A 14,214-nucleotide genomic window follows, 5' to 3' on the forward strand; every position below is an offset into this window, starting at 1 on the left:
TTAAAAAAAAGAGAGATACCTAATATTTTGATATCAAAAATATCAGTATAAGGACCTTAAATAGTTGATATTTCCTCCAAAATTTTCAATTTTACATATAAATTATATACAGAAACTTGTACAAGTACTATAGATCACACACTTTCATACTTTGAGCAATTCATATCTCTCTTCGAACATTTGACCCTTTAATATTTACACAGAGAATCAAACTGTAACGGGATTTCCCAGCAATAATCAAGACAATCACTTACCCAGATTTCTTTAATGATGTAATATTCTGTAATATAATATGATAAAATAAATATAACAAAATTGTATAATATCAAGTCATAAAATACATTTATACCTTATTACGATAGAATTATCTTTAATTACATTTCCATTGAAATATACACATGTGAAAAATAAAGTTTATTTATGAAGATAACCCGATGGACACAGACATCATTTATGCAGCTTATCAGCTTGTTTTGACAACCTGTAGGCACTTTTAAATTATAAATATATCCCTGTACCTGTTATTAGCACTGTTTAACTGTTAAATAGTTGTCGCTCTTTTACATTGACCTTATTTATTTGCAAATTTTTGTACATCCAGGTGGAGTATTAAAATTAGAAATACCTTTAAACCTAAAAATAGATTATTTAAATGACTGACGTGTGGACAAGTTTCGGCCTGATCTTGACGGTACATGATTTCTACTTTCATTTTAGTGTTTATCATCGTATTCCCGGAAGGTAATGTTGTCATGGAATTCATAAACAACCTGAAAGTAAAATAAGGTAAAATGTGACTACAGATATAATAAATCATGATTGTAATTGTTTGATAAGTTAATTTTTGCTTAAATGTGACGCCATAATAGGTCCTTCACTCTCTGTTAAGATCGTAGAACCAGGAACGTACACTGTAAACAACAGTAACAATTTGATATGTGTTTTAGCTTCTAGGGTATACAAAAGTAAGCACTTCTTCCATCCATGCCACCTAAAGATACGAAAAGGAAATCAGCCAATCCGGCAAAGCGAAAATCAAAGACACCAGGTCCAGAATTACAACCGGTGGAGTATGTATTTGATTACTTTATTATACATGTACAAATGTACATCGTCTTCTATCTTCCGAATTCATAAGTGAACCAAAAAAAAATCAATTCTTTACCTTTGAATAAATACATGTAAAACTGTTAATCTTTTTACAGAGGAAATGAATATCTCCAGGAGTTATACCAAGGCCATCTCGAGAAGTAAGTCGTTCTAAAAGACTTACGTAGCTGGTATAGCATCAGGAAAGACTTAACAATTTATGTACATGTACACTTAAAAATTTACAACAGATAGTACAATACGTAGAGGAATCAAAACATTTTTGCAATGCAAATGACTGAACATATAAAGCTTTTTTTTTTAACTTTATTTTAATTCTGGAGAAAATATTGAGCCATGGAATGATCTTTCTTATTTCATTAATAGATCAAGCAATTGAATGTTTTTAAAGAAAACGTGTTTTAAATTTTCGTCATAGTTTTTTTCTTTGCTTTTTAGAGCTGAAGAAGAAAAAACGAACCTAGAGACTCTTTTACAGAAGTAATGAAAGAACACAATTAACCATAAGTATTTTTTAATTTTATTTTTTTTTAATGTTAATTAAAAATTGCATAAAAACACCCATTAATGCTATTCCTTTTGGTCAGAATTACTGATAAGAAATGCAAGTTAGTCATAATGTTGTTCATCATTCATTCACACAGGTCTGCAGCTGAAATTGAACGATTGAAGAAAGAATTGACAAAGCAGCAGGGAACTTCACAAGGGTAAAAGAATATAAATTCTCCATGTGTAATTTTTCGAACATATACCTTCCTTTTTTGAAATAGTGTGTGTATAGGGGTAGAAGGGGGTGCCATTCTAATATCTTGACAAACAAAAACAATAAATTATCGAATTCTTAAAACCTAAATTCTTGTGAGGGTTGGCACAATTATCATCTCATATCTTTTTTCCTTTTCCGTTCAGTTCAAATATTACACTCAAGTAAATATGACGGTACGTGAGGTACACCTTTATGTTTACAATTGGTGATAAATTGTCAAAGGTTCAATAGAAAATATAGAAAAAAAGTATAAAAAGGTAAAAATATGCAATGAGGACAGACTGATTCATAGCCCAGTATGAAACCATTCAAGAATGAATACTGACATATAACAGAAAAAAACTTTCAATTTAACCGTAAAGCTTATAAGATGGAGTACAACTTTTTAAATTTCAAACTTGCCACAAAGACCATTTCACCAAATAGTATCAAACACCTATTTAAAAGCATGAAAAGTTTTTTCTTCATACTCTTAGATACGATTATTGATCAAAAACTGAAGTGTAGCTATTTATGCTGACGAAATTGCATTATAAACATCATCATACTTTACAGCTAACCCCTATTATTTCTGTATCTTTAATTGGATTGATAAGAAAATTAATAATCAATCACCAGATTATATTCTATCATATATCGAGTTCCTCATCATTTTCACATACATCTCAGCTAATGAAACATATAATTAATCTCAACAGCAACAGTCCCCAGGACAAGAACCTTGCAGAACAACTAGAGAATGAACGAAAAAAGTAAGTTTTGATATCATTGAGCTTTAATAAGTGAGATAGTAGTGCCAATTGTAGTGGCGTGTTCCTCGACAGCATTAAGAATCAAAATTGAAATTAATCAATTGCTAATTTTCGGAACATTCAATTGCGTTGTGTGAAAATTAATTAAGAACTTATATCTTAAGCTTAAATTATTGGTAAGTGCTTTATATTTTAGGGATTATATTATTTTGCAGGAGTTTTGGAATACAGATTTCATGTCATGTATGCTAACTATATAACGAATGCATGTTTGATTTTGAAGTTATTAAAAGCATCTATCCGAAATTGGTGCAGTGAGTAGAGACCCAAATTCATGGAGTCATTGTTTTAAATGTCATAATGATTTCAATATATTTACCTATATAATTTGATAATAACCATTTACATGTATAAATGTTGTTAGATTATGAGTTTAAATGCTAGCTGTAATTACTTTAGATTTGTTTTGTTTGCATGCTAATGATTAGAATATAATACATTGTCTTTGTTAATCGCAGGTATGAAGATGACATTGGAAAAATAAAAGAGAAATACGAAAAAGAACTAAAGGGGTAGTCGCTTTTATTCATTTATCTTAAAGTACATTATATTTGATGCATGATGTTTAGTATGAATTTATTTTTTTCTTTTTTCCTTTAACACAACAACAAATTATCACAAAGAAAATGCAACTGTCTCTATCGGGAACATAGATATTAATACTTCCCGAAAGGATAATCATCAATATAACTTGTCATTGGCAGACCTTCTTTTTAGAAGTTAATCAAAATGACTGCGAAATTCCAACATCGTCAGTAAAACTCTTTCGTGATATAATGGTTGTCATTTCAGATACAGTAAACAACGCTTTTAACGAAGTAACAAGGACAAGCGATTTAACTTATGTATTAACATTATTCGTTATATCCGTTAGCTACACAATGTATTTAAATCCACGGAAAATTTAAATATATACATCATATTCGTCAATTCGTCATAAGCGAGTTTGTTTTAAACGTGTTTTACTGTAATTATCATGAGATATAATTTTTGTATAATATTGTGATTACGACAAACAGAATATTCCTTCCTTGCTTTATGTGTATATCATGATAATTGTTAGAGAGACATGCTAAATGTAGAGAAATCAATGTAATTAAACAAATGCTTATTGGATATTTGCAATTCTTATGATTATGCATTGATATAAAGAAACGTAGATTTTAAATGATAAGCAGAGTTCTTGTTTATAACATTTACTACTTATAGTTGGTATTGCTAAGCATGTTGTTAACTTCTAATTGAAACTCTGAAATACATGTAATTATAAACAATTATATTTATAGTATTTAAGTTTTTATAATTTGAAAATGAAGAAATGTTCATGTTGATTATAAATACAGGAGTAAAGATGAAATTGAAAAATTAAAGAAGGACCACGAAAACGAAATAAAGAGGTAGCTATTTATTATTTGTATAATTGTACATCTATATAGTCAATTAATTGTTGTTTTTTTTCATAATGTTTTGCATTGATTGTAAAGTATGCATTATCTTGTCCTGTTTTATTTTTAGCCGGGCTCTGCTGAAAGCAGAGTCCTGGCTATAGGCAGGCAAATCGCCAATGTTACTATAAATAGCACAAGTAAACAAAAAACCAAACAGCGTCAAGGTAAAGCTTCCGCTATACCAAATAGTTACACAAACAGCCACGTTTTGTCAAAAGTGTTGGCATTTTGTTTCTTTTTTTTAAATTTCGAATGAATTGTCTATCTTTTTTAGTTTTCTTATTAATAACGTGTTTTTAAAACATTACTATGCATTTTGGACACATACAATGCGCATGAATTTCCATGAACTACCGGCTTTGCTGCGCGATGAAGAAATGGGGATTGAATATATAATGCTTGTTTCAAAATTCAGGCAGCAACTGTTGAACTTTTTAACTTCTACTAGACAGACATATTTTTGTTTATAGCCGCTTACAAAATTTGGTCGCTCTTTAATGCTTTGCCGACATTAAAAGCATGAGAGAGAGAGAGAGAGAGAGAGAGAGAGAGAGAGAGAGAGAGAGAGAGATTTTCAGTCTTTACTACACAATATGCATAAAGACACACCAAAAGAGCCCGGCTTTCAGTACTTCAGTACTTTGATTTGTTTTTGCAATGTTAATATGTGCCTTGTTCTTTCTATATTGTCAATTTCACTATGTATTTTATGTCAAATAAGAACCAATTCAACTCAAATAATTTTTAAATATGTTTCAGGCTGACCGCTGGCACGGAAAAAGCCAGAAATCAGAGGTAAGATGACTCTAAAACATAGCATTATTTCTTTCTATTGAAAACACGTATTAATGTTTAAAGCCATAAGTAAATTGTTGGAACTGAAATATAAGGTATTATTTGTCACCATTTTTTTTTACAATTAAGATTGAAAAAAATGTTTCTTCTTGATTTAAAGCACGGAAAATCCTGAGGTGGAGAAACTTAAAGAACAACTAGAGAAAGAACGGATAAGGCAAGTTGATAATCTCTGTTACAATTTGATTTCAAGTTCCAAATTAATACATGTAATGACTTAGGTGAAACAGCAACAGCAATGATACGCATAGCATCTCAAATGTATCAGACTTATAATTAAAAAAATATTCTTAGTAAGCTTTAAAAATTCCAATGAAAAAAAATAAATAAAAAATCCAATGAATGATGTTATTTTTTGCAAAACTACTGTTATAAAAAATAAATTACAATGTTATTTATGAAACTGTGAAGAGTATAGGTTTGGAGATATAAAAAGTGGAAAAGGGGAGAAACCTAATCATGCATTTCTTAAAAAAAAACTCAAAAGAGTTTGTGTTTAGTAACATTTACTCCTAACGTTGGTATTGACCAAGCATGTTGGTACGATCTGATTAAAATTCTGAAATATTAATGTTTAATATACAATAGTACTTAGTATTCTAATTGAATGATTTGAATATGATAAATAATTCTGTGTTGATCATAGGAATAAAGATGAAATCGAAAAATTAAAGAAGGACCACGAAAATGATATTAAGAGGTACTTGTAGCTATTTGGATAATTGTAAAGAATCATTTAACAAATACTAAATTTATCATGAATGTGGGTATTTTGCGTTCTCTTTTTCTTTGACACCATTCTTGTAAGAATTAAGCTTTCTAATCTTCAATATTTTGTATTTTTTTCTTGATTTTAAGCACGGAAAATCTCGAGATGAAGAAGCTTAAAGAACAATTAGAGAATGAACGGAAAAAATAAAGGACTATGTTCAGTATGGTCAAATATCTGCCCCCCATTTCAACCAATTTTTAAATAGTATCGTATAAAAATGAAATCTTCACAAATCATTGTATGGAGGATGTCTATAACTTTAATCTTGATTTTAGTCATCATTGCTTATTCGCTGTTTATCTATGACGTCACTTAAATGACCTATTTCCCGCAAATTTGCAAACAAATGAAAATATTCTCATTTTTGCTCTATATTTTGCATTTTGCAGGTCTGCTCAAGTTCGATTTTAACATATTTTTTTTTCTTCAGATAGTTATACACATTATACTAAAAAATGGTACTTGAGCAAGCCTGCGCTCGAGTGTCCCAGTCGAAAAACCATCGGAAAACACCCATATTTTGCTATAAAACATTAATTTATCAAAATAATGCAATCTTCATGACGTCATTTCTACATTATGACGTCACTGTGGTGATAACCTTTTACACCTTTATTTCCAGTAGGATTTTAACTATCTTTCACCTTATATTTGAATCTTTTTCAAAAACTTTGATTTGGGGGGCAAAAAATGCATAAAACCGCACATAGTCCTTTATAATATTGATTCCGACTTCTTGTTTAAGGTCAAGATCTAGTAAATGAAAGGTGCCTACAGGTTTATGAAATTCGAGGTATAAATTCTTTTCATGATGCTTCATAACAATATCTTTGTTTCACAGAGTGTACCGGGGCTTAAATTTTTGATAAACACGATGAAGAATCATGTTTTAAACAACGATTTTTCTATGAAATATGACAGATAAAAGTTACAAATCTCGGAGTTTTGTCCATTTTTGACTAATGAAATATATCTAGAACGCCTACAGTCTCTCCAAAAACAGCGTTAAACAAGCTCTTGACCTCCTGTTTAAAATGATTTCAAATTGAATAAATGTACCGGGACTACTTTTTCCGTGATTAAATATAGAATGTCAAAATTTTGTTTTATTTTCTAAATAATTCCCTTAAAGCCGTAAAATACGGGAAATGATTCATCAAATCAATTATGACGTCATAATGGTTCTAGCACCAAAAAGACGCTCTGGAATCATTTACTAGATCTTGACTTTAAGGAGTCTTAAATAAAACAGTAACGATTCACGTATCATTTAAATGTATCAAACTTATGATTAAGAATAAACAAACAAAATGCGCCTTTAAAATTTCATCAAATGGAGAAAATTAAATGCATAATTATTTTATAAATCAATGAATATTGTTACTATCTTCTATTATTCATTTATTTAAAAAACCAAGAAGGGTTTGTGTATATCACATTTCTTGTAATATTTGGTATTGACCATTCACGTTATTAAATTCTGACTACAAATCAGAAATACATGTAATTTTTCAATATTATTGTTTTCTATACTCTAATTTCAATACTTTGAATATGACAAATATTTTGTGGTGATCATAGGACTAAAGATGAAATAGAGAAACTAAAGAAGGATTACGAAAATGAAATAAAGAGGTAATCATTTTTCATTTGTATAAATGTAAAGAATCATTAAACAGAAAATTAAATTGATTATTTTTTGGGGGGTTATATTTTGCATTGATTTTTGAAACATGTATTTTTCTTGTTCAGGTTTATTTTTGTCAATATCATTATTGTCTTAAGTCAAATAAAAACCAGTTTAACATATCAGTTTTTCAAATATATTTCAGGTTAACCACTGAAGCGGAAAATTCAAGAAATCAGAGGTAAGATAACTTGGAAACACCGCAATATTTATATTTATTAAATATATCAATTAAATTCCTATGTAAAGCATTTGGAAATGAAAAATGAAAACGTTAATATATTGTTCGTCACATTTTTTTTACCAATTGAGATTAAAACGTTCTTCTCTTTAATTTATTACATGTTTCTTCTTGATTTAAAGCACGGAAAATCCTGAGGCGGAGAAACTTAAAGAACAACTAGAGAAAGTACAGAAAAGGTAAGTTAATAAACTTTGTTACAAGTTCCTTATTGATGATGTTTTAAGAATATGAAATGACAGCAATGATACACGTAACATCTAAAATGAACCTGACTTATAATTTACAGAAAATAAATTCGTTTTGCAAATTCAAATTAAAGGGAGCATAAGCAAAAAATCCATGCATAATTATTTCATGATCGCAACGATTATGCAACAGCTGGATTCAAACTTCCATTTAAAAACTTTAAAGATGTATAAGAATTAATTTTCAAAGAAGAGAAAAAGGGAAGAATCCGTACAACATGAAAGATGAGTTACTGATTATAAAAATTTGATATTCAATAATCCCTGTCGTTAATTTCTGATAAAATACTGAGACGACTGATTAGTATAAATATTTTGTTTATTCTTAAATGAATATGAAAGATACTTTTTTGTTGTAAAAAGGACCGAAGATGAAATTGAAAAAATAAAGAAGGACCACGAAAAGGAAATAAAGAGGTAGCCATTTTTTGCTTATATAATAGTTCAGTTTTATCAATCTCTACATTACATTAATTTTTTTGTCAATTTTACTATGTCATATTAGTTCAACTTAATTAATTCTAATATGTTTTCAGGCTGACCACCGACACGGAGAAGTCAAGAAATCAAAGGTTAAATAACAGATTATCACTCCTTATTTTGAATAAAAATGTTCTAATCAAATGTCAAGTTTTTGTTAAAAAAAGTTATATATAATTTGTCACAATTTTTTTTAGAAAGTGAGATTGGTTATAATCTTCAATTCGTTGCATGTTTTTTTTTATATAAAAGCACGGACAATTCTGAGATAAAGGCGCTTAAAGAACAACTAGATAATGAACGGAAAAAGTAAGTTAATAAACGTGATTACAAGTTTTTAATTTATGGCGCCTTAAGTATAACAGCAATGTTTCATGCTTATATGTATCAGAAGTATTATTGACAAACATAATTACAATTCCAATTAAAAAAGCACCGGTGGAAACTATTAAGTTATCATTATTTGCAGGACTATGGTTACGCAAAAGAGATGCAATAAAACTTTTATTATGGTCACCTAATCAATTAACAAATGTACATAGAAGTTTTGAAACTTTCAAAAAAAGTTTATCTAATAAACGATAGGGAAATGAGAAAAGGACAATATTCTTTCAAAAATGTTGTCAATAACAAGAGCAGGTTATGTTTTAAATCTTGACCTGTAACATTTGATATAATAGAGCAACCAATAGTCATGATTTAAATAATTGGTTTAGTTCAGGCTAAATATGAAGAACTTGAATATGATAGATAATTATATGTTTTTAACTCAGATCTGTAGATGAAATTGAGAAAAAGAAGAGCCATGAAGAAGAAATAAAGAGGTAACACTAGATTACTTCACATAAAATGATGCTTCTGAAGTTTATCTGTATGAATAATGTTTATCAGTCTATAAAAATGATTCTGTTCGATTTATCTTTTTAAGGTTATGATACGCCGTATTTCATATAGATATTATAGATTCAATCCAGTAAAATACCTTTCTTTTTTATATATAATTTTAGGCTATCCTCAGAATTGGAAATATTGAAAAAACAGAGGTAAGACAGTATCAAAATATTGACCGGCTGACTAGTGCACTAAGCGTTGTATAGCTTTTCCTTATGTAGTTTGTCTTATTAAATACAGTATCGGTAATCCTGGCTGTGCTTATTTATGGATTTTATAAACTGGCAATGCGAGGTTTTTTCTAAATTTTTGAGACAACACAAATATCTCTCTTTCTAAGTGGCGAATTTTAATGAAAATTGGCATAAACATTGAGGAAACCTAACTGAATAATTGAGCAAAGTAATAATACAAAATAATTAATAGTCTGTTAGTTTTTTTAGTTTTGTTACTAACTTGTGTGTTAGTTTTATTAGTGTACGAGTTGTAATACGAAGAGAGTACTTAAATATTTACAAAGCAATTACAATCTGACTGACACGGTTTATTGAATTTTGACACCAAGGCGGCACAGCGAATATACATAAAATTGGTGTGAATCCCGGAAAAAGACATTTTTTGGCCAAAAAAATGGCCTAAATAAAAACCATACGATGGAAAATAGTCAAAAGCTTCATTTAATCGGGGTTTATTTACTGATTGTTTAAGTAGAATTTAAACAAAGGGACTAAATAGCAAGCACTTTTTTCATACAAACTGATTTTAACAGTTCTGAGATACATACAGAATGAATGGAAGAGAAGTTTTACACTAAGCTTACTTTTCGGCAGGAATAACTCGATTTAAAAAAAAAAACAACATTGGAAAATATATGTAACTGTTGCCATTTTAAAATTAAAAGAGAAGAAGAAAAATGAAGAATAGTTCGTGTTTCCGTTCGTTTGTAAGGTGTTTATAACATATAGGACTAAGAGAAAACGTTAAAATGACGTTACGATGATTTTGTGATTGCGCCGGGTAGGCATGTTTGTTAGCTTACCAGGAAGGAACAAATGATGTCATTAACTTCAAGATTTGTGCGTTAATAAAAGACATCCTGATTTATGTTCTGGTGAAATTGCAATGATTTATCTTTTTTCCCATGGGAGTAAGAGTAATGTCTCAATAATTTCCGAACAACCCTCGAAGAGTGCATTTAAAACCCAAGCGGCTATTATAGTTATATCGCAAAGAATATAGGAAATATTAGTTTTGAAAGGTGTGAATATTGCAAAGGGCAGAAATGTACTTTCAAATATATCTCAGAAACATACAAAACTGTGTTCGTCACTTATCAAAATTAATATAAAAACCAGGTAAAAGTAGCGTTTGGAGCCTTGAATATACCTGAACATAAGCGGCTTAATTTAGATAATAATATTCGAGATATATAGATGTTTAATAAGATTTATATATAGAAAACACCTGAGTCGGGCAACCTCCTTCGACAGAAGAGAAGCAAAATTTAAGGATGTCCCTTGTTATAGACGTCGATACACATGTATTTTATTGTACTTTTGTATTTATTTCTTTGTGATGTATGATAGTGCGTATATTTTTTGCAAATGTTGTGATTTTTTAATATAGATTATTACTCACAGTTTGTTTGATAAGCAATGAAAGTGTTTCGATAATTGTATTTCATTGTCAGACTTGTCATTAGAATTGTATTTCGGGTCATTTTTTATATAGTGGGAATGCTCTCCAAAGTTTAGAAAAGAAATACGAGGAAGAAAAAAGTCGTGCAGAACAATTGGCGAAGTATGTATATGTATATTATACACACAACCTTTATTATAAAAGAAATATAAATGTGTTAATAACAAAACGTAAGACATCTTCATATTTGTTACAGCGAAAACAAAGAATTGCAGGAAGACATTGAAAACAGGAAAGAACAGTCAAAAAAGTAGGTGATTTCACAATTCATTGTAACGTGAGAGAAAAAAGACCAAGTGATAAATATACTGTTTAAAATCATTAAAGAAGGGCAGTTTTTAACAAAAAAAAGTCTTATTTATAGTAAGAAACAGCCGAAGAATTTACCTGCTGGAGATATTGCATCGTTGAGACAGGAAAATGAAACTTTAAAAAATAGGTAAGATAATTAAATACTGTATAGTTGACTTTCCAGGAGTAAAGTTTAAAATAAATGCTCTGTTACATGTATTTTTAATTCTAATGTGAACAAATATTTAAGAAAACAAGCAATCACAATCAATGTCATATGAATACATCCATTCATTTCGTTCAATTTAGTGTAAACTTTTTTCACTCGCGACGATTTTACCATTTGCAATTAAACAATATTTGGTACAAAACAACTATTATAACCTAAAATTGCAATAAGCATTTAAAGAAAATCATATAAGCAAATACGAAAGAAATAAACTTATGAGAGAACCGCATTGCAGCAAAAAAAAAATCCAAAGCCAAAATCAAATTTGAGTAACGCTTAATAAATTAACACCACAAAAATGATGTATAATTATCCCAGTGTCATTTGATTGAGTTAACTTAATGCAACTTCAATGTATAAAGCATTGATGGCTTTATACCATCACTTTCTTTTTTTGTATAGACTCAGTCAGTTGGCAGGTGCCAAATTAACTGAAGGAAATCCTAATATTGCCGACTTGAGTGACAAAAACCGTCCTACAAATCTGGCAGAACATTTCTCAGAACTTTATGACAATGAGTGGACGGATGCATTAGAAGAATTGACCGACACGGAAAGTAAATCTGAGGAAGAAGGGATTAAAATTCTTTTCGATATAGTTAAGGTAATGATTTTGAGCCTTTCTTGATGTATGTAATTTTGATAAATTTAAATCTTATATATGCAACAACCTAATAATACAAGTAACAAGATTTTTATAAATAGAGGGTTTTAAAATCAATAAATTGATTTTGTAGTCTTATTGTACAAATGATTTTGATTTACATTCATCAAATTGAAATCGCAAAGTGTCCAATACCACCTCAAGTACCCAAATGATTGTGTTTTAGTTTATTATGGCAATATTTTTCTTTTATTAAATTGAAAGTGTTCTCAGATAGTATTTCTGTTTAAGTTTCCCTCGTCAGATAAAATTTTTTCTTAACATTGAAACACTGAAACTGGAGAGGGCTAGCATCCATTTTTAAAGGGGACACAAAATTGCATTGAGAGAGGTGTGCAATTTAGATTCTGCTGTGGTATGGTCCTAAAGCATCTAAAACTTACAAAACCTACCTGCCAATAATTGCATTTTAAAAATCGTTTCGCATTACTTTTTAGGCAACAATAATTTTACAGTTTAATTAAAATATATTTTGTTATATTTTCTGAACCCCGTATGCCGCGTTTGATCCTTATAAGTAAAAATCTTTGAATACTTAGTAATTGTTTCGTTTCTTCTGCAGTTATCACCATTAATTAAATGTCATAAGACAAAACTTATAATATTCAAATTAAACAAAAAATTCTCATGAATCCCATTCGAGTTTTCCTAACAACCCTCATAAAATTTATGTATTAAATAAAAAAAGTTGAGAAAAATAAACTTTGAAAATTTTTTTTTAAACAATTCCTAACATACACATACATCTACAAATGAAATTTTAATTTTTTTTTGTATTATTGTAAAACCTTTACATGGTCATAATTTTGGTTATTTCACAGGATGCCTATGCATTTTCTAGCAAGCAGGCGACATTTTTCTATGACTCTGTGTCAAAAGGAATGGAAGGTTTTGGGCTGGAAAACCATAATGTTAGTTATTCAAAACTATTTAAATGGATATTTCTCCTTAATATTTTGAAGATTGATAAAACAGTACATCATGAATAAAGTAAAATGTGTTTGAAAATTTTCCTGCAATTGTTAAGAAATTAACTTTTCATTTTAAAGTAAATTTATTTTAATATAAAGACAGCAGTTGTAATTTATCTCAATCGAATAAGCATAACTTTAGAAATGGCCACATGGATTATCCAAGCAGGTCAAAGACCACAGGAAATCAATTTCAGTTTTAGTTGCGGGGTCTCTAGGCCAGGTATGTATAAATGATGATTACAATGATATGTTCATTCAAGCTCCAGACTGCATTTATGCAAAACAGAAATTAAAGATTGAACGACATAAATTTTAATGTTATCATAGGCATTCTTGAAAAATCAGAAAAAGAAGTATGGCAAAGCAACGGCAAAATACGCAGAAGCATGTGCGGCATTGTGTTTGTATATGTGTGTGCAGGACCCTGCAGTGTATTTTGACTCCGATATGCCTAAAGGGAAATTTGACAAAGATAAGTACAGGGCTTACACGAAATCTGGAGAAGAATACGCTTTCCTTGTTTGGCCCCCACTCTTCCTTCATAAAGAGGGACCAATGCTTGGAAAAGGAATAGCTCAAGGATCCAAATAACCAGTAATTGCACAACAAAGAAGTTTCCATCGTGTATCGTCGACACATAAATTGATTTTGATCAATTGTAACACTCCCATTGTAAATGCTGTTATCATATAGATTTTTTCTTGTTGAAGCATATAAAAGTTATTTTAATTTTAAGCTTGTTTCTTATAGCGACTTAGCACTTGGTCTTGAACAACTCCTCGAAGTGCAATTCATGGCTTTACAAGATTCAAGGTCAAGTGAGCATAGATCCAAATATTTGATGTAAAATTAAAATTACCATGCATTACATGTAGAAGAACATTTGAGAAATGTAGAGAAGAGTCAGATAGATTTTAAAAAATTTCTAAAACTACATTTCATAAATTCAAACATTTAGTTTAGCAGATTGTTTAACATTCGCTTATTGATTGTATTTAGTAATGAAGTTGTTAAGGTCTATAACCGTACTTTGTGATATTTTAGTCTT

The 14,214-nt window shown here is 29.5% G+C and overlaps 1 protein-coding gene across 4 annotated transcripts; it reads left to right on the top strand.

Moving 5' to 3' along the window:
• The first annotated feature begins 656 nt into the window (after positions 1 to 656).
• On the top strand, positions 657 to 13,895 carry LOC128156959 (calponin homology domain-containing protein DDB_G0272472-like). Of its 4 annotated transcripts, XM_052819299.1 has the most exons (27): positions 657 to 786; positions 948 to 1,070; positions 1,206 to 1,250; positions 1,549 to 1,590; positions 1,755 to 1,817; positions 2,575 to 2,628; positions 3,147 to 3,200; positions 4,032 to 4,085; positions 4,896 to 4,931; positions 5,092 to 5,148; positions 5,638 to 5,691; positions 5,850 to 5,906; positions 7,345 to 7,398; positions 7,596 to 7,631; positions 7,814 to 7,870; positions 8,303 to 8,356; positions 8,476 to 8,511; positions 8,672 to 8,728; positions 9,193 to 9,243; positions 9,427 to 9,462; positions 11,042 to 11,110; positions 11,205 to 11,258; positions 11,373 to 11,447; positions 11,931 to 12,132; positions 13,014 to 13,103; positions 13,306 to 13,386; positions 13,494 to 13,895. In XM_052819299.1, the coding sequence occupies exons 2-27, from the start codon at positions 985 to 987 to the stop codon at positions 13,755 to 13,757; spliced, it is 1,818 nt and encodes a 605-aa protein (XP_052675259.1). In that variant the 5' UTR covers positions 657 to 786; positions 948 to 984; the 3' UTR covers positions 13,758 to 13,895. The 4 variants fall into 4 exon arrangements, with proteins under 4 accessions (XP_052675259.1, XP_052675260.1, XP_052675261.1 ...); XM_052819300.1 differs by lacking the exon at positions 5,850 to 5,906; XM_052819301.1 differs by lacking the exons at positions 8,672 to 8,728; positions 9,193 to 9,243.
• Positions 13,896 to 14,214: the final 319 nt, after the last annotated feature.

This window comes from Crassostrea angulata, chromosome 7 (genome assembly GCF_025612915.1).
Source record: "Crassostrea angulata isolate pt1a10 chromosome 7, ASM2561291v2, whole genome shotgun sequence".
Lineage (NCBI taxonomy): Eukaryota > Metazoa > Mollusca > Bivalvia > Ostreida > Ostreidae > Magallana > Magallana angulata.